This window comes from Hippocampus comes, unplaced genomic scaffold (assembly GCF_001891065.2).
Source record: "Hippocampus comes isolate QL1 unplaced genomic scaffold, H_comes_QL1_v1.1 scaffold68, whole genome shotgun sequence".
Taxonomy (NCBI): domain Eukaryota; kingdom Metazoa; phylum Chordata; class Actinopteri; order Syngnathiformes; family Syngnathidae; genus Hippocampus; species Hippocampus comes.
The window spans coordinates 1,515,581-1,538,542 of NW_017805625.1; the positions used below are offsets into that span (position 1 = coordinate 1,515,581).

The 22,962-nt window shown below is 43.9% G+C and overlaps 1 protein-coding gene across 1 annotated transcript; it reads right to left on the reverse strand.

The window, feature by feature from the left end:
• Nucleotides 1–13: 13 nt before the first annotated feature.
• loxl2a (lysyl oxidase-like 2a) lies at nt 14–20,228 on the reverse strand. The gene is made up of 14 exons (XM_019880534.1): nt 20,086–20,228; nt 17,495–17,797; nt 15,375–15,550; nt 9,373–9,581; nt 7,423–7,639; nt 7,141–7,324; nt 5,819–5,970; nt 5,456–5,623; nt 2,467–2,632; nt 2,094–2,334; nt 1,901–2,016; nt 1,475–1,611; nt 1,237–1,348; nt 14–1,159 (listed from the first exon to the last, which is right to left on the reverse strand). The coding sequence occupies exons 2-14, from the start codon at nt 17,787–17,789 to the stop codon at nt 1,089–1,091; spliced, it is 2,244 nt and encodes a 747-aa protein (XP_019736093.1). The 5' UTR covers nt 17,790–17,797; nt 20,086–20,228; the 3' UTR covers nt 14–1,088.
• Nucleotides 20,229–22,962: the final 2,734 nt, after the last annotated feature.

Below are 22,962 nucleotides of genomic sequence, written 5' to 3' on the forward strand. Positions count from 1 at the left end.
AGAAACTGGGTTGTGCTTTCACCGTCTACCTTTATTGCAGAGGATGTCATCCATTCCCACATATCAATCAAATCCACGAGGCAGTATGTGACTGACACCCTTATAAAATGAAGGGAATGAGTCGCATTTACAAAAATGACAACAACAAAGAGGCATTCTCACACAGACACATTTGAGGCTTTGCAACGGTCCCTGATAGCAATAATTTAATGGAAGATGAGGGGATAATACACGGATCATGGAGAGCGTGTGGAAACTAGAAGCAAAAAGTCAATAAATAAAACATTTTCGAAGGTGAGGTCAAGTATTTGGAATTCAGACTCCTCGGCAGAAGATGCAAAGACTTTACATCGCATCGTCCTAAAGTCATAAAATTAAAAAAAATCAAATGGCATCGTGTTGAATTATTACCTTTCGCCACTTTGATTTTCGGTTGATGCAGAATGTCAATTCCATTCAAATTTTTAAAAATCAATTTTGTATACAGCAGAAGCATTGTGATGTATCCATGTATCCGTCTTCCACTGAACTTCCAAACATGATGTAGCACCAAAATGTTTTTCCTGGACAAAATGATGTTTCTTGTGCTGACCATTCAAAAGGCAATTGTTGGTCAACTTCATTTACAACAATATTTGGCTGCAAAGTTCCCTGACATATTCATTAAAAAGCACCACAAATAAAAATGTACATTTCGACCACGACACCACAAAGTAAGAGCTGTACTGCTTGTGGTCTACAGATTGAATAATTTACGGTATCATTTTCCTCACAGTCAGTTTGAAACAAAAAAAATATATATATCTATATATGGCTGCTTTCTACCACATTGTCAGCTTATCGACAACGAAACAGGATTTGACAGACTTTGACATCTTTCTAACACATTTTGTAAAATGGTCTTTCTGTGAACTTACGACTGTAATACTACACACTGCACATTCAAACATGTTCAAACGTGCCAAAAGTTTCCATTTGTACTTTTATTCGGCGTCCCACGTCCTCAACTACGGCCTCCTTCTCCTTTAGTGGTTGGCGAAATACTCCTCCTCTGCGCTTCATGAATATCCGACCATCTGTCCGTCTGTCTACCTGTGCGAAAGCTGATTGGTCAGCAGCCCGGGAAATGTTTCTTCAGTTTCCGAACTCCGCGAGCCACCTGTGAATGCGGAAGCATTGGCAATGAATAGATGAACAGTTTTCTCGAGCGCTGCCCGTCTTTCTCCTCATGCTCACCTATTTGACAGTTGTACATCCAGACGCGATTTCCGTCGTAGCGGCTGCGGCACTTCATGATGTTGTTGGTGTAGTCGGATTCTGCGACCTCGTAGTTTGGGTTGATCACAACCTGCAATAGCGCTCTAGGTCATTTATCACACACTATTTGTGGCATGTATGAATGAGGTCGTCGGCGCGCGGCTGATTTATCGGCATTTTGGTAGCCTCGAGACGACGCCGGTGAAAGCCGTTTTACCTGGAGGATGTAGTCACCAGGCGGAACATCTGTGATGTCGATCCACTGGCAGTCAATGTCGTGTCTGTAGGTGTCCGAGCAGCCCACCGTGATGCCCTGTGCTCCGAAGTTGGCGCATTCGTATTTCTTCTCGATGCCTGTCAGTGTTAAGACCAGTCATCGTAAGTTGCTAAACTGATATGGTCATCGATGTTTGTGGATAAAAGCACTGTGATGTCATTTTCAGCTGACAGCTACTTTTAAAATGGCCGTCCCCTCAGATGGATGACAATAGGTGGATTTTTGCTGCTTAATTCATATTCCACAGACGCGATATTAATCAGAATGCCGTGTTTAGACTCGTGGGTGCGCGTAAAACATATCGGAGTGAAATTTTGTGGGCTACAGTTCCCCTTTAATGAAGGCCGAAACAACAAACGGATGTACCTTCTTTACAACGCGTGTCCTCCAGACAGAAGCTGGCTTTGTGACCCTCTGCCACTTTAGTTCCATTCACATTCATCAAGTCATAGTGGGTGAACACCTCCATGCTGTGGAAATGTCTGGATATAGATAGGAAACAATTGTTTAAAAGGACCCGTGTATCAGAACTGAACAGCAGTGGATGTTTTGGCATCACCTGTGGCATTCGTGCCAAGTCCAGGATTGATGCCCTGCTCGCGGCCTGAAGTCTGTCTGGCCATTGTTGTGGATCTGCGAGGAGAAGCGCAGCAGGCGGCGGTAAGAGTTCTGGTCGGCCTTGTCGGCACTGCTGGACAGGCACTTCTCCTCCTGGGCACACTGCAGGGCATACATAGGTCTGTCCTCCAGGTAGGCGGTGTGCTCCACTTCCTGGGCGTTCAGGACCAGGTCAGGGGCCGCTGGATAGGACACACCATGAACTCAGTGGGATTGGCAATACTAGCAACGTGTTCCACATACACTACATTTAGCCAGTTTTGATTGTTTGGATGTTCTAGGTAGTCAATAATAACGCATTCTTCGCTCCTTACTCAGAGTACAGGCCACCCCAGCAGCAAAGCGTCCACCACCTTTGGGACATTGAATGTGCTTCCCGTGATGCAGGCACTGATCCAGAGTCAGCTCAGTGCCTGAACATCTCACTCCACTCATCACAATATCATCAGATGTAGCGTCGCTCTGCCAGTACCAAGTTTCCTGAGGAGCACAGAAGACACCCGAAATGGATCAGCTCCGGGCAGAAATGTGTATTTGACACAGCATTAATAACTTCAACTTCATTTTGAAGACATATTGACAAGACTTCGAAAAGGAATATAGCCTCTCTGTGATGGCACGGCGAACCCCGTTCACTTATTCTAGTGATCCATATCACTAATGGATGAAACTCACACACCGTTTTGCCTTAGCGCTGACATGACGGTTCTTAGCAGTGCAGGCCCAAGACTTGAGGGAGGGCCCAGTCTCAATTTCACGGCGTCACCTTTGCTTGACTTTACCAATACAAGCTCTATACATGTACAGTACATCGGATTTTGTTGTTTGGTGTTACCCCTTTTATTTCTTTAGTGAGTGTATGTTTAAAAAAAAACCTCACATTTTCCAACTGTAAAAGCCACAAGAGAGTTTAAAAAAGTTTTGCGGTCAAGCAATGACTGTCATTGCCTTTAAATTTAATTGAAATGGCCCAGTGCATTTTTTTTCTTTTTGCCACAAACTATAAATGGCACAGGTGGAAACATCATTGAGCGTTATTGCTGATCAGTGTCGACCAGAGACATAATCGTATTAAGCAGCTGCTTGGGGACCTCAAGCCTCTTGGAGGCCGCCCAAAAAGCGTCAGGATGATTAAAAATATTACCGAAATAAAAGATGTGATGAGCCTTTAGTTAGTTGCAGCAATCATCCACCTTTTGTTCTTCAACTAAGCACAGTTGTTGAAATGTTTATTTGTAAATGGCCACATACTACACAATAAAGCCGGACTCACCTGGCCAGACATTTATTTTCCCACAAATGAGTCATGTGTGGAAACATTGTCAGCCTTATGATTATCTCGCTGATAAATGTTCTGCCATGAGGCAAAACTCATTACAAAATAAACGACACCCGGCTTGCGGGGGGATCTGTTGTCCCCAAAGTGCTGACTCAGCCTCTTTCCTCGACCACATGGAAAGCGCCTTATAAAAGTCAAACTTTCCGACATGACTGATGAGGAGGATTTATGACGTCTGATGGAAAAGACATGTCATTTTGCACGTGAGTTAAGGAATAGGACAGGCGTGCAGTATAGCATCTCCGCAGTCGTTTGGTGTCATTTATTCCATCTGGCGTGTGCATGCTGCAGCGTTTAAAGTCCAGACAGCCAAAATTGAGCATCATTACCACAATCAGGCAAATGGTGTTGTTTTGAGGGCAATGGGTTGCCTTGTTTATCAAACAGTCAAGTGCTGTTTGTTAGCAAGCTTATAGAAAAAAAAAAATACACAACTTTTTTTATAACGTATGGTAAACTTGAGTGGTGGGTTCTTTAGCATATGAGAACCCCTCAATTATTGCCGAGCATTTGGATGAAGGTGTAACCGTCAAGCCTGACAACTTAAATCATAAAATGGTACGCCCCTACCTGAACCCGGAATTGGCCCGACAACATACCGAAGAATTCTTATTCAGTGGGTCAAGCTTACAGAGTGGCATTCTCATTAGATTTGTCCAGGTGTTTTTTCATTACATTTGACGGTTAACAACATGCCCACACAAGCAGTTGCTCACATGACGTCACCTAATTTACACATACCGTATTTTCCACACTAAAACGCGCACTGTATTATGAGGCGCACCTTCAATGAATAGCCTATTTTGTAATTTTTTTCATATATTGGACGCACCGCATTATAAGACGCAATCTACAATGCATCCACTAGATGGAGCAACGCTCAAGAAAATGCCAACAGAACACGACACTACACCCTGATTTATATAGCGGCGATCAGATGTCAGTAAAACTTATTTAATAAAGCAGCGACACAGTTCACTTAACCAACAGCAAGTTATAACATTGACTCGTTAACGTTGAACTCTTTTGCCGCTGCTCTATTTCTGTGTTCACCTGTGAAACCGATCGCCTTAAGTTTGAACTCTGCGTCGTAAGCATGTCTCTATCTCGCAAGGAGCCATTTTGGGGTTGACATATTACCGTAATTACCCGACACAAGGCGCATCGGATTTTAAGGCGCACTGTGAGCTTTTAAGAAAACGGAAGGCTTTTAGGTGCGCCTTTCAGTGCGGAAAATACGGTACTTTTGGACCAGTGTGAGCATTTGTTAACACCACGCACAGTACTGGACTGTATGTGAACATCTTAAGGGGGCCTCGGCGCAGCCTTATGTCACTGCTCGGCAGTGCCATTTGTTGATATGGGAGAGGCTCTCCTGAACTTCAAACCAGATGCCGTGGCAGCCGCGATGCTCCTGCCGAGGGAGTAAACAAGCGCCTGTGTCGAGGCTTTTGCTGCCTGTTTACAAGACCGCGGTGTAATGATTTTGCCCTCAGGAATCAACAAAGCTCAGGTTGCTAGTCTGAGCTGGTTCTAATATTTATTTAGGTAACTTATTTAGTAAGAGGTATGATGCAGCAAGGCGGCGCACTTCGACAGCGCTGCCAACGACAAGCACCATCATTGAAATGATGTTAATCGACTAGCTCTTGACGGCGTCTGTCAAAATATGAGCAAAATTAGCTTTGTCAAGGCAGAATGTTTGGCACAGCTCTGATATTGGCTCTCTTTCGTTTGGGCGCAAGTACTGAGTGAATGAGTCATAATGAAACCAAAATATGTTTGTGAAAAAATGAAATGTTCCCACCCAGTGTTATGAAACTGATTAATGTCAGTCGAGGTTGCTGTTGCTTCGTCAAAGCCGATTTTGAAAAGGCACGTTTGGAGTGAAAGGGGGACCTGCAATTCGTAATAATATAAATTAGGCCTCGTCAAGAATGATTTCGAGTGGCAACAAGTGCTACCTGAAAGGCGTGACTGGCAAATCCCAAGCCCAGCTGTCTGCACACCACCATGGCCTCCATGGTCCCCCAGCTCTCACTGCATACCGTACCCCACACCAGAGAGCCGTTCCTGTCCGTAAGAACTTCCACGCGGCCCTCGTAGGGATTACGTCCACCGGACAACCGAACCTGTGATGAGGACAAACAGACACGTGTGTCCAGAGATGGCAAATGTACTCATAGTCTGCGCTTAAGTAGACGGACAGACATTTCGGTAAAACTAAAAAAAAAGAAAATACAGACCTGCGTGCTCCGTGTGTAAAAGTATCGATAACAGCAAAAATCTCAAATGTTGTCATAGTTAGGGTGGGAGGAGCCACTCACTCTGTTCTGAAAGCCCATGGCAGGAACGTTACACTTGACTGCGACGTCTTCCTCGTGGCTGCAGCCCACAGAATCCCGATTGAAGTGACACTCAGTCAGAGATTTCTCAAAGCCAGAACACTCCACCTCATTCATGTGCACTGGCCCGATGCCTACAAAGGCAAGCACGTGAAGAACCTTTTTATTCATACATCATAGCTGGAAGGTGAAATCTTCACAATTACAATGAGAAAATCCTACAGGAGTGACCAACAATTAAACGGCGGTGGCCTCGCGTGACCGACTGCCATGTTGGAGTCAACTCAAAGACAAATGTTAGACTTCTCGCTCACTCAGTTGTTTCAAGAGGAAAACGGATGACGGTAAACAACATCCTTATTTTCAAGTAGAAACAAAATAAAGGAATTTCAGTGAAGCACGTATTCCACAAAAGTGTGTCTGAGTATTCTCAGCATGTTGGCTTTCTTCCCGTGCGACTGAGGAGGAATGTCCTTGGTGGTGTGCGGCCAGAAATGTGCTCGCCACCGGAGGGAGTAAATCAACAACAAGCAGAACACTGAGCCTGAAACTGCAGCACTTACTTATTAAATTCCCTCCAGCCTGTCGTAACTGTTACATGATCACATTTTGTAGAGATTACAAAAGATTTTGGTGGCTGTTAAAAGAAACCCTGTCAAACAAAATGTCTTCGGTGTGTACTTTCAGACACCGGAGTAGCAAGTAAAGCTAATAATCAGCTGCGTAATAAAATAGCTTATCTTGTCTTTTTTTTTTTTTTTTTTTTTTTAAAGCATATGGCTAATCAAGTTACGGATTTCCCAAAATCATCATCATCTATTTCGAGTCTGTGTGTGGTACGCTTTTTACAAGCAGAGCTCAACTCATGAAAAAGAACATGCGCGCTGTCCAGATCAAATTCCTCCTCTGGATTTCAGAACAGCTGTTTTCTTTGCCGGAACATTTTGTACTCTCATCTTCTCTCCATTCACTCTGAGAACATGTGGACAACTAACTGCTTCAACAAATGCAATTCCTGTAGTGGGATATTGCATTTCACAGAATCGGGTTCTGGAACACAATTATGTATTGTCCGTACAGTCGTTCGTTGGCCTCTTTTGCTGACTTCAGGTCTAGACTGAGTGAGATTTCATAAAAAAACAGCAGGTGGAGAGTTGACTCTTTTGTCCAAAAGTTTCATTTTCACAGCTGGATTCGGGTTGAATGGAACTCGTATGCGTATTGTAATTTTTTTTTCTTCGTGAATTATAATTTAAATAAGAGAACGATCAAGTCTCTGAAAAAAAAGTTGTGTTTCAGGCTACCTTGTCCCATACTGGCACCGATCAAGGCCTCTTTGGCGCTGCCGAAGCCCAGCTCCCGACAAACCACGGTGGCAGCTCGAATGTTCCAGTTGTCCTCGCACACCGTGCCCCACTCGCCGTTCCGCAACACCTCCACGCGACCCTCCCCGATCATGGCTCCGCCTTTTAGTCGCACCAGGGGTTGCTATGGTGGTTCATGAGAATGGAAAAAAATAAAATTTGGGATCACAGCCTTTAAATTCTGTGAATTTGGACCTCCTTTTTCTTGCATGCCAAGTTTACCTCCACTCTGTATGCCTTCCTGTAGCCCGTGCTGAGACTGGGAGCAAAGGTACGTCCGGGAACGCAGCTGACCACCACGGGCATTCCCTGCTCACAGGTGCTGTTGCCCTTCAGCTCGATTTCCCTGCCCAGTTTGCAGTCCGACAGGTCGGCCTCGTTGCCGGTGCAGTTGACGGAGAAACCCCAGAAGTTCTTCTTGCGCCTCTTGGCCAGCAATCTGGGATGGGAAGCAATAAAACATTCGATTTGTTGGAGACACGGACGGATGGAAGCCATTAACTTCACATTCATTTACTCCAAAGCCTTTTAGACACATTTAAACACCCGGCTGATCTCCCATTCTTGAACGAACTGACATCCAAACAGCACCAGCTCGAGCAACTATTTATCACTGAAACTATTCTAAAGTGTATTTGCATTTCATCATTGCTAGCGCGTATAAAATAATCAACATTTCTAAGCCAGGTGTTCGGGCTAACGTCAGATAGATGAGACTGCCCATACTCTATCAACAATGACATCAGCAATGGTTGTGCGGTGAATGATCGTTGTTGTGCTATCAGTATTCCTCATTGTACATTTGTGTACATGTCCTCAATGTATATTTTGTGGGATAGAGACAGAGCCCTGCCGCAAATAGCCAAAATATACGTCCCAAAAAAAGGTTCATACTGCCTAATAATGGCCCAAGATGGCAGCAAAATGCTAACGAAGCTCCTAAACTCACTTCAAAATAGTTCTTTGGCACCAAGAAGACAACCGGAAGAAGAAATTACTCATGTAGCTCCTTGACTTCAACAGTTTCTTGGTAACACCAAAGCATTACTTTTATATTACTTGTACGCAAAGCTTTGTCCTCAGAATAAAACCAGCAACAGATGAATTTTTTCTTAAATTAAATTAGTAAATGCTTTTTGTTTAGTTTTGTTGCTATAGTACTACAGCAGCTTGACTCCAGTCACTGGCAACAAATTCCTTGTGTGTTTTGACACACTTGGCCAATGAAGATCATTCCGATTCTGAAGAAACAACAGTCATGTTCAAGCTAGGAGCACAAAAACAGTTTTGTGGTGAGAACACGACCCCATGGTCAACTCGAAGGAAACCAACTGCGGCCAACCTCGAAGTACAATTTTAGCTTTCCTCAAAATATTGTTCACAGAATGCGCCTTTGAGTTGGTGGAATGTGCAGAAAATGTGCAGTGTTTGTCACATATTTTGTGACCCCCCCCCCCCACCCAAAGCCACTCCTTGCAGCACCAAATATTTGAAGTTGAAAACAAACATGACATATTGCTGCTTTGTTTTTCCTCCCTGAAAAATGAATTTCGGACCTTGACTCCTCTCACGTTCAATGGAGTGTAGTTGAAGTTTGAGAAAATTGTGACTTACAGTATTAAAAATTGCATGAAGGGTGAATTTATGATCAGTCACATTATTAACTTAAATTAAATTATAATCACCATTAATATTTCAGGCCGTGATTTAAAAAAAAAAAAAGTATGTCATAGTCACTTTTAACTTTGGAGCATAATTAGACACATCTGTCCGTAACTTGTTTATGAGTCAGTCCAGACTGGTACTGCCTTGTGGTAATGTTTCAGAATGCCAGCATGGTCCCACTCAAAGAGAGCAACAATAAGATGCAGGGCAGAGCCAGACGCTTTCCCACAGAGCATTGCACAAACGTTCCCCGGCACACCACCCCAGCCTCTCCTCTATCCGCTAGGATTTGTTTCTGGCTTTGTTTCAAGATTCTCCACACTCGAATCAGCTTCATCTCAGTGAGAAAAGCGGTTAAGGGGTTAAGTGGCCACTGCCAGAAAACCAAGCGGTTATGCAAGATACAATCAAATCAGTTGGCTGTGCTGCAGCTTTTCTAAGCGGCGACATTCGAGCCCCGATATGATCATGTTCCAAATATATTCGCGTTGGCTCACGAAGACGTACTTGTAGGGCTTGTTGTTGAAGCGCTTGTCCGCAGGGAAGCCGTACATGCCACAGATGACCCTGCTGTTCATCTCCGTCCAGTCTACGTTGCAGATCTGCTTCCATTTTCCTCCGTCTTTCACTTCCAAAAAGCCCTCGGTGATGGGGACCCTTTTTCTGTGAGAATACGTGGCCCTTATTCGCACGTCCTCCACACTCACCGGCAAGCCCTGATGTACAAAGGGGATGTTACATTAGTCACGGATACTACACTACTAATAGGTTGCAAAAGAAAAAAAATAATTTCCCAAATTTTACCATCATTTTGTATTTGTAAATTAAAAGTTGCTAAATGACACAGTAGAGAAAGAATGCATTTCCAGGGAGCCATCTGTGGGGGTGCATTTGAACCCTTTGCACCTCACCATATCACTGAGTCAGGTTGAAAAATATGAGGATGAAATCCATCGTTAAACTGACTTTGATGAATAACTGCCATTTTCTCCCTAATAAGTGGGGTACAAACGTAAAGGTCAAGCACAAGAAAGTTTATTGATCGATGAACCGAGAGCCATCGCGGTTGTTTGCGCGATAACCGCCAGTGTGAAGTTCTTCTTCTTTATGTTGCAAACAAGGGGACAGAATCAACAGCGCCACTGCTGGTTCCAACCAAGTACTGCACCCCATTTTGCCTCAATTATTTCATGCCGTGATTCATCAACAATCAATTTCACACAGTCGATTTTTTTTAATGATCAAATAGTCAATTACTATGCCTGCCCCAAGTCCAGCATTTAACAAAAGTTTAGTTTTAAAGACATAATCGATGGTCATAGTTTATCCAGATGGACTGGGAGAAGACAGAAGTAACTGCTGTCCAGTGAGTTGCTGTGACTATCTGCGGGTGGTCTCCGGGCAAACAAAAAGAGCTGTAGAACTAGTTGGTAGGATGACTACCATGTGTCCTGAGCCCCTCTAAATCAAACTACAACCTTTTGACTTCTGACCCTATGAGAAAAAAACAACAGCTTAATCATTGTTCATTTCCTTCCTTGAGCCAAGGGTTGTCATGGGGCGTCTGCGAGGTTAAGCCGAATAGCGGCTTCAGTTTTTTAGCTACTCTGCGAAGTGCTGATCTTCCTAAATATGAGTTACTTTAGCTTTAGCGAAACCCCGACATCCAGGCACGTCTCCCAGAAGTATCAAATGTTTGCCCACATGGTGGTTTCCTGAGATGGCGTCAGCCTTTGGGAATGTTCTGTAACCCCAAAGCGAATGGAGAGCTTGAGGGGGGCAATTAAGTCAAACCGTGACCTCGACCCTCCTGACTGCTGCGGTTTCAGTGGGAGAAACGGTTCTTTCATCAGGGGTTTCCTGCTGACCATGGCGTGATGTAAGCTTTTCCATCCCAAAGTCTGGACGAAAAGGTGAAGACATGAGCTCAGAATTGATAGGAGGTTATCATTGTAAATGCTCACCCGGGGGCCGCGACCACTTGCCGGGAGTCAAACGGACCGATGATTGATTAGGATAATCAAATTGCCTCGTTTTGACGGCGATGTAACAGCATCATGAGAATCGTTGTGCTCAAACGTGAAAAGTGTGAAACGTGCGCGGTGGTGTTCGGTGTGAGGGCTAAAATCTTGGCCAGAACGTCCAAGTTTGAGGTTCAGACGTGTGCTTGCGGTGTTACTTTTGGCTCAGGAGGCAGGAAACTGGTTGTTTGAAGCACGAATCAAGAGGAAGCGAGGAGGACAGATAACCACAGCTGGATCCAGTTCAGAAAAAAAAAAAGAGCAGACCAGCAGACATAAACTCAGCCTAATCCTGTTTGGAAGAATCCCAAATCTCCACACATCCCGTGTTCACTCCTCACTCCGTGAATGCTGAGAGACAAGCATTCACACTAATGCTGTTATGCATCCAAAAATATTATGACCGATGGGTTTTCCACTGCGTCCCCCCTCCCTTCCATCTAAACACAAAAAAACAAACTCAAAGATGAGTGCATGGAACAGAAGAGCTGTGACACAGCAGTGACGCCATGCGTCTTCCGAAAAACTGATGTCATCATTGCACTGCTCCGTTTTCATTGCAAATGATTGCGGAATGAAAAACAAAATGAGCAAAAGAGGTGCTTGTAATTTGACATTTGCACAATTCACACACTTGATGCCCATCCGCAGGTTTGCGATTCGCTGTCGTATGTTCCGCCCAGAGGCAACGACGCAGCACTGATGTCACGCATGATCTGGTGGGAATTGAAATTGCTGACTCAGCATCCATTCAGACTGACGCGGTTTATGCATTTATTCTTTTTCAGCAAAAAATAAAAAAATAGATAAAAATCTCAGCGCTCATGTACAATGATTTGACGTTGACCAAGACATGCATTTATCAGTCGAGAAAAATCAGCAATGCGTTTTGCGATCCTATCATCGGTCTCAATAGTCATCTTTGTAACTCGCTGACTGTGGCCCTGAATCATTCATTCCCAAAATACTCCTTTTTCTTTCCTCAAATACATTCCCAGTTTACTTTGGCCACGTGTTTTTTTTTTTTCTAGTGCCAGCCAGCTTGTGTCTCTCTATGAAACCATGACTGAAATGTTTCCAAACAGTAGAACAAACTTGTTATTTTAACTGCTCCGCACTCTCCGCACTGACCCCCCACTGCCCAGCAAGTCAATGTGTGAACATGAGACTCTGGTCTAGCCAAGCATCTCGCTCAGACTTCCACTACTGCGCATTTCTTCCACTTTTTTTCATCCGCCGGTCCAAACGTCACGTTTTTCCGCACGTGACGTCCCATCACCGCTCCGTCCCCCACCCACATGCACACAAACGCAAACACACCTACCCTGGCCGACTGCCTGCCCCCTCACTTACTCACTTAGCCCACCTTGCTTAAACATGGCGAATAAGGACCGGCATCATGCTCCAGTGAAAAGCTGAAAAGCACTCCGAGTTGAATTTCAAAACATATCACTTTGCATAACAGCAGCTATGGCTCGCGTATAACTTGACTGTTGTACGTTTGCTGCCTAATATGATTTCTCGGAGGTTCATCAACACCTTTGAGGCTATCGGCGTTGCAGCAAAACATAACGTGCAGTTATGCATGACAGGGAAAAGGGGGACTTTGGATCGCCAAATTGTTCAGGCCAGGATGGGGAAACATCTGTTGAACACGTGCTGATTCTGTCTGTGTTTCAATCCATAAGAAAGAAATTTGGCAAGAAACAACCTTTTCCCCCCTTGGGTACGCTCCTCCTACCTTACAAGTCTCGCGCATACATCGGACTTGTCTGAGGCAAGTTGAGCTTTGTCTCAGATTTCAGTGATTGTTTTTTAATCTATTTGTTTATTTTTTGAATGATAGAGTATGCGGGGATTGCAAAATGTCGAAAGCGGACACCGGTGCAGCTGAGGCTGGCATGCAACCTTTCACCTCTTTAAGACAAAGCTTTTAATGCTGCTTTTTTTCCCTATTATTTTCAGTGAGCTTCAGATGCTTTTGTGTTTGGCGCGGGTGTGCGTTGGGTGGGACTGAACACCATGAGAGTGGCGGTGGGAAACTTCAAACCACTTTGCATGTTTATTTCTCTCAGCCAGACTCCCATCTTATCAGAGGATGAGCTCATCGGAACTCGAGTCAATCTGGAAAAGACTTTTTTTTTTTTTTTTTTTAATACTTTGAGAGGAGCGCTGTACTAAGCCACAGTTCAAATAAGTTATTGGCAAGAAGAGGGGGCAACTTTCTGGAGAACAAAATGAAGAGGAACTCTGATCTCATTTTCCTCAAATGACACATGTGGTTTTTAGTCCGTGTAGTTGTGACAGAAGTTTAAGATGCAACAACGGTGTGATGAATCGCGCCGCCGTGCCATTACGACCACTTGGACAAGCAAACATGAGTTTCCTTCCATCTCGGCGTTTGATTCAAAGACTTCATCTGTTCCACTCTCCCAACATCTGGAGACACTAAACTTTGTGTAACCAGATCATAAGTCGAGTGTCCTGCTGCATGTCAAAATCATTGGCCGTGATTCCACACCTCGGCAACGCTATGTTGCTGAGCGTCGCCTGACAGACTGACTTTGCTGAGGCAGGAAGTACGGCTTTTTCCTCCACTGAGGTCAAGAGGAAAGATGCACATGACTTTGAAGAAATCGGGAAAGGAAGGAGTTGAAATGGCAGCTCTGATGAAAGCTATATCTAAACTCATGCTGACTTGGTAATCCAATCCGTCTCCACTCAAGAATAACGATGCTTCGTGAAGCTTCGCCAGCCTGTCAAGTCTAATATTGTAACAATCAATAACTGTGAGGCGGACGTGCTGTCACCGTGCTTCCCTGACCGCAACACCCGAGCCAAAAAACAATAACAATGCTTCGTGAAGCTTCGCCAACCTGTCAAGTCTTAATATTGTAACGATCAATAACTGTGAGGCGGACGTGCTATCACCGTGCTTCCCTGACCGCAACACCCGAGCCAAATCCTCAAACATACAAGCAAAAGCTAAACAATTCTGCCGTTCAGATAGCCAACATAGCACTTGGTCGCAGTTGTAATCCAACTGTTAACAAAAAAAAAAAAAAAAAACCTGTGGCAGCTTACCATTTTTAAAGCACTTGGTCGCACTTGTAATCCAACTGTTAACAAAAAAAAAAAAAAAATACAAACCTGTGGCAAGTTACCTTTTTCGCAACAGACAGCTTTGCGCCCTGACAAGAATTTGGCGGTAGATATAATCATGTAACAAGATGTGTATTATTCTGGTGGTTGTCGACAAGTTGTGTCGTACTGCACTGCATCATACTCGACTTTCTCACCGTTTCAATCAACACAAAGCATAGTTCTCCTTTTTGAACGGCTCTCGTACCGGATGGCTCGAGCTAGCTTACATATGCACCTGATGGCGTGACCAGTGAATGTACTTCTCGCTGTTAGCATTGACCTCTGTTTTAACTTGAATGTACACAACGTCGCCGCCCACTTTCCCTGACTGAGCACAAAACGCCAATTCATGCAGTGAATAAACATGACTGCCTGTTGCTTGGGCCGGTGCTCAAGCACCAGCACGGTCAAAGAAGTACAGCAACAGCGGCTACGCTCGGCCCATTCCTTTCTCGTTTCCACTTGAAAGGCCTCACCCAGACGGAGGAAATATTTACAGGGTGGGGGGACTAAATGCCAACAACACCCCTGGGACTGTAAACACACAACAAATAAGGAACCAGTGGGTGCTACATAAAAAGCCGTCCTGTAAAAAAAAATTGCTAATCATCGACATTAGTGAGCCTTTTAAAATGTCCCTTCCAACTGGATAGACACAGATTTGCTTCTCTTAACTGACACAGTGGCAGCCGCCGTTCGAGACAGGTATTTCATTCTCCTCCTGCCATGACAAATTCTTAGGTCACTGACCATCTTCCGGTGTTGCTTCATCCGCTTTAGTCTGGCTCAAATGGGAAGCCCTTTGCGTCAGAGAGCTTTTCAGACATTTCTTTTGCTTCCTTGCCTGTCTTCTATCACGCCTACGTCGACTTTCCATCTGGTATGGAGGTGTTGACGGCAGCCAGACGTGATGAGCTTCCCCTGCTCACGGGGTGGGAAGCCATTCCAGTGTCTCAGAGAGGGGGGCCGGGGGGGGGGGGGGGGGGGGGGGGGTGAGAGGAGATGAGCGTGTGGGCAAAGAAACGGGCCTGACAAAGTCATTACTTTGGCAGAAAATCTGACCTGCACGTGCAAGATGACTCGAGGTTTTCATACCGCAGTGTTTGCTCATTCTTCACTGGCATATTTTACACATTTGGATGTTAAAATTCTGATTCTAACTCAAAAACAACCGGCTGTATGTCGGCTATAGTATCCTGACCTGCTCGTCAAAAGCCATCAGCGCGTGATAGATCAATTTAAGCTAGGCTACATCCACGGTAGCCGCGGCTTATCCCATCTCAAGTTAACGATCTCGAAGCAAACGCGCAATGCATTACACGATGTGGCATATGTTTATCCTACCTTGTCGCTGTTGCCCTGAGTCCGGATAAACTTGAAGCCTGGAATGCGCTGCGGTGAGCACACCACCCCGACATCTTCTGAATGTTTGCAGTCGCTCACTCCGAAGCCGTTGGAGCGACACTCGGCGAGGCTGTTTTCTCGACCGTTGCAGTCCACGTTGTCGAGCCAAATGCGGCCTGCAACGGACACGAGAAAAGAAAGAATTACATGGCTTACATGAATAATAAAGTTTAGGCGAAAGGCGGCCTGGCCCCACTTTTTACCTCTGTTCACGGGAATACCAAACTAACTCACTTGGACAACAAACCCAGTCAAGTCAAGTGATGGATCATGCCGGGCAGCTGATTCATCTGAATAAACCGCACAATGATTTAAACCGTACAAACCACCAGACTGCTGGTCATTCTGAGCCAGCAAGACATCGACAAACATTCTGATTATACACCCCCCCCCCAAAAAAAAAAAAAACGTGACTGCATGTGAGACTGCCTGTCACTTAGCTGCCTGGAACCTTTTGAATAAGTCTTTAAACATGTCCGTTGCCCAGTTTTCCCGAACAATAGCAGCACTGCCAGTTGTGATAAACCTGTATTACCCCATTCAATGATATTTGCCGGTTTTATGGAGGATTGAGTTTAGCGAGCCGTCCGCTTTTACGGCGGTCCTCAGTTGCACTGTGCAAAGCGTTCCCAGAAACATCCGAATAACAATTGTTTTTTTGTGCAGTAGCAGTGGAGCAACGTCCAAACTTAAATGGCTTTTGCAAGGACCTGTCCATTTGTTTTACACGTTAAGGTTGCAAATGTTGTATTGTTGTTGGCAGCCGAGAAGCTTGTAAACAGTTCTACAAGGGGGGAAAAAGAATAACACTTGGTCGGGATTACTGGCTGTGTACTTTCTTGAGTTGATTTATTTTAAAGCATCGGGTTCCTGACACATTAGTCATGATGATAGGATGATACTGAAATTCCCCTGAATTACTTTTATGGCTTTTTATCTCCAACAACGGTAAGGAAACAGCTTAATTGTTTCCATGCGGACACATTAAAAAAAAAAGAAAAAAAAAAGAAAAGAAAAGAAAAAAACCCCTCTTGCATGTGTTTTTGTACACACCTCCTCTCCTCTACCCACCTTAACTATAACGCCCTCCGGTGTTGAAGTCTAACAAATTTGTGATGTCAGGATGTCAACATTTCTTTGAACTCCAGTATCTAAAATCATCTTGAATCTTTCCAAAAAATAGACAAACAAATCTAAAAAAAAAAAAAAACCTCAACCTACTTATTATGAAAAGATGGGGAGGATTTTTTTTTCTTTTAAGTTCGACTCTGACAGCTAATAATGTAGCTTCCAAAATGTCATATGTAACTTCCTTTTTATTATACAACGGCGACAGTGAGGTCAGCAATTTGGGTGAGATAAGAAAGTAAAAAAGTCCAAATGGAAACATGACAATTAACAGCCAGCCATTTTAAAAAATTGATTGTCAGGCATATGATTTGGCTCCAAACAATTGCCCTTCGTCTTTTCCACACAAAACTTGATCAATTACAAGCAGTTACGCCGCAGCAGGGCTAACGTGTAAGCAAGTACGTCATATAGAACTGCGATTGTTTATAATCAGGCCTCCTCTTGTTTAGCTCATGTAAAGTATTTTGCATGCGGCGTGACACGGATCAGGTGTAACCATTCAAGAACGTCATTTTCAACGCTTGAGCGTGGCTGCCAACTGACATTCAGCAGCAGCTGGCCCAGAGGTGGAAATGTCATCAGTGTTTTGTTTTTTTTTTCCTACATGAAGGCAGAAATTCCCCACCACCTCAAAACACGTGCATACACAACACACACACACACACACACACACACACACACACACACACACACACACACACACACACACACACACACACACACACGGTCGATGCTGAATCGCCGTGACTTGTTTAATATGGAAAACACTGAAATGCAGTGTCTCGTTCACTTCACCGACGAGACACGGAAGACAAAATTTGCAGCCCTAGCCATGCTGGCTCTTGGCTCCCGAGTGTCCTGCTGCGTCCTTTTGATTGGAGGATACTAAATCAAGTGCACGTGAAAAGATTTGCAGCTATTTTTCTTACCGTGCCCCCTGCCGTACTTGGCCGAGGGTGACCATGACTCAGCGTCCACAAAGCCGAGCTCTCTGCACACCACCTGGGCGGCGTAGATGGAGAAGTCATCATCGCAGACCGTCCCCCACTCGCCGTTGTAGAGAACTTCCACCCGGCCTTCGTGTTTCTTCTGTTTCTCTCCAACCAGACGTAGCTGTATGGCCGGAGTGCCGGACTCGCTTTGGGCATTGCACGGTAGCCACGTGCATACGAGCATGAAGCATAAGAGCCAGAGGTCCGAAGAGGTTATTGCTTGGCGCAGCATGATGCAGTCTGATGGAAGAAAAGACAATGAGTGTTAGCAAGATTTTTTTTAATTTGACATATATGACATTCCTGGCAAAAATCAACCAACCCATCAATGAAGTATCATGTACCCCTTCTTTTCGCTCATATTGGATTGAAAAAAATCTGCGAGTAACTGACACCAATCCAAAAGTATGGCTCCACATCAAATTCTATAAGCATGGAATTACAGTGGAAACTCTTGAGTTTGATCGCAGTCTATTACAAGGCGCTAGTTGGCTTCCTCTGCTTGTATTTCAACCTTTTCAGGGACAGCGGTTACGACAGTGGACAGCTTATCATGTTATCAGGTTACAGACTGCATGAAGGGGTTGAAACAAATTTCCACATCAGAAATAATGGGAATCAGGAAAATTCATTTTCAAGGTCAAACAGTCACCACGAGGAAACCTATTAACCATACAAGCTGCATTGTAAGCCACATTTTTTTTACATGGGTCAGAACGTGCCAGTTTATCGCTAACCGATATTTAACATGTAGTTACAAAACTCACAATTACGGTAATATTTGTATGAAAATCACTTAATGGCCATAATATATACATAAGAATGGCTCATTGTGTGCTGTCAAAAACAGGACCAGATCGCTATTGGTTCTGCTTTTATCAACACTTGTTGAAGCCAGACAGAAAAAGCTAAAGCTAACGCTCAATCCATGATGGAGTACTCACAAACGTGTACTCTAGCGAGGCACACTGAGGTCTGACTGATGTCATGCTTTTGCTGGCAATTTGTGCAACTATTGAGGCCACTTTGTACAACTTGAGAAGTCCCACGCAATTGGATGCCAGTTGGGGGATGTTTGGATATGAATGCTTTTCCATAACCAAAGAGTTAAAACCGAGGGCTGGAACGGATATGGGGACGGGGATGAAGAGAGAGCAGTGTGAAGGAAAAAAACGGTTTTGCAACAGTTTGGCCCTGAGCGGCCTCCTCATCTGGCCTCAACTGCGCCTCGAGAATCACGACCAGATTTTTATCTCAATGTGTCAAAAAAAACCCAAATGTGACTGCCAAACAGACAGTTGCCGAATTTGACATAAGGTGGGAGAGAAAGTTCTGATTAGAGATCAGTAATCTTTCTTTCTCGCTCGCTCTCAGTGACAGCCTCCTGAGGAGCAAATGTTGGCTCCTGCAGGAAAAGTGCCGCCCTTTGTCATTCATCTTAACTACGCCCGGGGGTTCTGCCACTGGGGCTCAGAGGGGAAAGTCTACTCGACCTCGATATTTCATGAGCAACCATGCAACTGTCAGCCGAGGGACCAAGATGCCCTCGGGGAGGAATGTTTCAGGACAAAGTCGAAGGAAGGCAGGCAGTGAACGTGGGAGGCGCAGAAGAAGATCTCCACGTCACTTTTGAGCGAGGGGGAGGAGAGAGTTTTGCAGTTGACGTCAAGCTAACTGGCAAACCAACTGCAGTGGGCGCACGCACGAGAGAGTAACCTGGAGAAGACATTCCGAAAAAAAAAAATAGCTTGGCTGCAGGAGTGCTTTCTCTGGCTTCATCATCTGCTTGAGGATGGACTCATACTCCTTTCTGCCATTTATGGCCTGTGAGAGTGTTTCATTATACTGTCATGAATTTTGTATGACCCTCGGAGGGCTTATAGGATAAACACCCAAATGGCCCCTGATAGCAAAGAGTTTCCTCACACAAAGCAACAATGAGGTATCGCTTTCACACTCTTTACCGTTGTATGCAAGTAGTTTGCAGAGATGTTGAAAAGCACTGCATCATACAGAGAGATGTTCCAAACATTGTTTGCATACCTTACAGTAGGTTATCGATATCAACAGGACACAATATTGAAAATACTGTAGCTCTCTTTCTGATGCATGCAATCATATACCATCATAAACTTATACATTAACATATTGCAGCGACAAACGTGACCTTGTAAACTGGGAATATATGTGTAAAGGAAATGTGAAACATGTTCTACAATTACAGTGAAGTGTTATCTCTGACTGTGAGTAAAATGAGGAATTGCAGCATGTTGTACATTTTTGCTAATAAGTCATCTAATATTTTGGACAGTAAGGAGTCCACTTTCACCAGGTGTCACTATCAATTTAAGTGTCATGGGCCTCAGTTAACAGTACATACTCGTTAGAATAAATTATGCCAACTTTATCAAACGATGGAAGCAGCTTCGCGGAGTAGAAAAAAAAAAATCATCGAGTGTCACGTGACGTGAGACATACGAAATTGACCTCAAGCCTTAAATATTAAAAGAAAGAAAGATCAATCTTACTCCTGCAGACGAAGAGTCCTTCCCAAAAGTTAGACTTGACGTGTTCAACCTGTGTGAGGGTTTGAGGTGTTAGGCGGTGTTCCTTCGTTCCTTTTTGTACTTTTGCTGGCTCTTCTCGCAGCTCCCCTCACAGCTGGCAGCGCGCTCCCGTCCCACTCCTCAGGCTCACGGCGGCCAATCAGCGGCGGCCTCAGCATCCTGACCCCGCCCCTTCACCCCACCCCTGCCCTAAGCACCACCGGGGTTACACAAACACACCATAACATGGACCTGCATCCATCATAGGGGCTGCTGTGCTTTTGTGTAGCTTCAAGTTTTCCTCAAGCTTTGTAAGGATTGACTATTGTACGATGGGCAACGCTATTCTGAAATGTGGGGTTTGAATTTTAATTCTGGCTATTTCTAATGTAAAATGATTTATGGGCGAAAGGGCACACTCACTCAACTCTGTGAATTTGAGTTTCAGTGTGGGACATTGGCTTAAATATGAGGAAAGCTGTCCAATACATAGACAGTCTAATATATAAGTGCTCGGTCCCTTCATTTTTTTGAACAATTAATTCATTTATGTAACTTCCTCTATTAGTTTTACTACAGTCACAATAAAACAGAAATTAATATACAATATTAAGGCAATCCTTAGTAGCTTAAATGGGGTCGTTCTGCGTTTGCGTAACTCACGCGTTTGAATCTTGAAAGGTCCCCTTTGCACCGCACGTGACTTCAAGACACCCTCTAGCGGTAAGAATGAGAATAAACTGACAACCATGACGTCAGCTCTGCAAGTTTCAGCACTGCTCAAAAGATTAAATAAAATGCATGACTAAATTAACTTACAAGATTTGCCCCTACTACTCCATTGGGGACTTGATGGAACTTGGCAAAAGTGCACAAATGGCTCAAACATGTTTTTAAACTCTGCTGCGTTTGGAAAGTCATCATTTTTGATCGGTGGGGAACGGACGTGCAGTACAATTTTAACATGGAAACAAATGGCAAATGTATGCTGACTTCTCATACGGTGTGTGGTGTCAACAAAGTATGACGAAGTGATAATCTCGACTGAGATCAAATTTAAACGTCTGATTGAAGATTAATTTAGCCCGCGCTGTTAGTGAAAGTTACATGTTCTCAATGAAATTGTTTCCGGGTTGCTTCCTAATTGGATATCGTTTTATTTGACGTCACGATCACAGAATCAATTACCGGGATGATATATGTGTTGACTACACGTCAGGATTTGCAATTGAAAATATTCAACAGGTTTAACATTTACGATTATTGGCCCAGAGCGTTTTAGGGATGGGGAAAAAGAGCCTTTGCTATCATTGATCGAAAGAGAATGCTCAATTTGGGCCCATTTCTGGGTATATGCATGCTATTGCTAAAAACATAATCACTCAACCTGCATAATGTAGACAAGTCCAATGTTTACCTGCATACCAGTTTGAAGAGTTAATTGCATGTTTGTCTCTACCGATCCTTATCAATGCTGAAAAGTTCGAAGGCCTCGTCTTACCTTGGTAGTCGAATCACAACAGGACGGCAACGGCGGTAGCAGCAGATTTTAAGCACGTAGCTTCAACCTTACAGAGGTTACTGACCAGCTAACCCTATTGTGACGCTTTCCAAATTCAAATAGCTCAGACGTTCGCGGTTGAACAAGTTGTATGCTGAGAAGCAAAAATCCACGAGTAGTCATTAGTTTTTCCCTTCAAGCCAAAGTTGTAGTGTCTGCAGGAACACAGAAGCACCGATGGTATGTTGTGGGAGTTTGTAATCACTGAAGTGTGCAACAATTAGCTGGCAGTGAAACAGCAAACATGAACTTTTTATTTCAGGAATGCACAAAATATACCGTACAATTTGAGTACACCGTAGTACCAATTCCCTATACAAATATTAAGTCTTCTCATAAAGTATAAAATGTACATGCTGGATTTTGACGTTCGAAACAAATGAAACTCCGCCGCAACGCAACATCATTTGTCATTATTTTGGCAAAGAGATTGTGCTGAACGGAGCCTTCCATGGAAGAGCAGACCATCCATCACATTGCAGCACCTGCATCTTCCCTCGGGTTCAATCCGACCTGAGAATGCCATCAACGCTGGAACATGTTCAAACTGCAAATTCACATTGTGTGCGATCGCAGCATGGGATGGACGTGCGAGATGATCACTTTGGCCACAAGAGACGACTGCATGAGGAACTGACAGGAAACACGTTTTTCTCTATTCACAAAATAGACACAATCAAGGCACACCTTATTTGGATAACAGATGAATTTTGGGAAAACACGGTCGTGACAAAAATCTTCCGATACATGGCACAAGGTAATGGCAATTACGGCTGTGCTTCCAAACTCGTGCGAAAGAGGTTGTGTGACGGAACGCGTGATTCAGTTGTCCCAAGAAGTGCTCTTCTTTTTAAATGATCCCACATATGTCAGGATTGTAAAGCTCATGATGTCACTACTATGCATATCTGTAAATATATACACTCTGCAGACCATAAAATGACTCAAAGGTCTTAATAAAACAAGCAGCATTAAAAAACGCTTTGAATGACATATGTGGATACATCTCAATAAATGTGAAGTTTAAAAAAAATATATTGTAGTAAACTCATTTACCATTCACTAAACACACAGGAAAATGCTTTTTGAGGATTCAAATTCCTACCTTATTTCTGTATTAATGTATGAGTTCCAAATTTTAGTTACCTCCAATGTTGTAATTTATTGAGATGCACTGTGATGGGGAATCCAATAAAAGTAAACTTGTTTAAAAATTGAACGTATTCAAAATAGTCACTTTGTATATGAAAACTCAGGAAGAAACTAAAATCCCACTTCAACTCAGGCACTCACTGGCA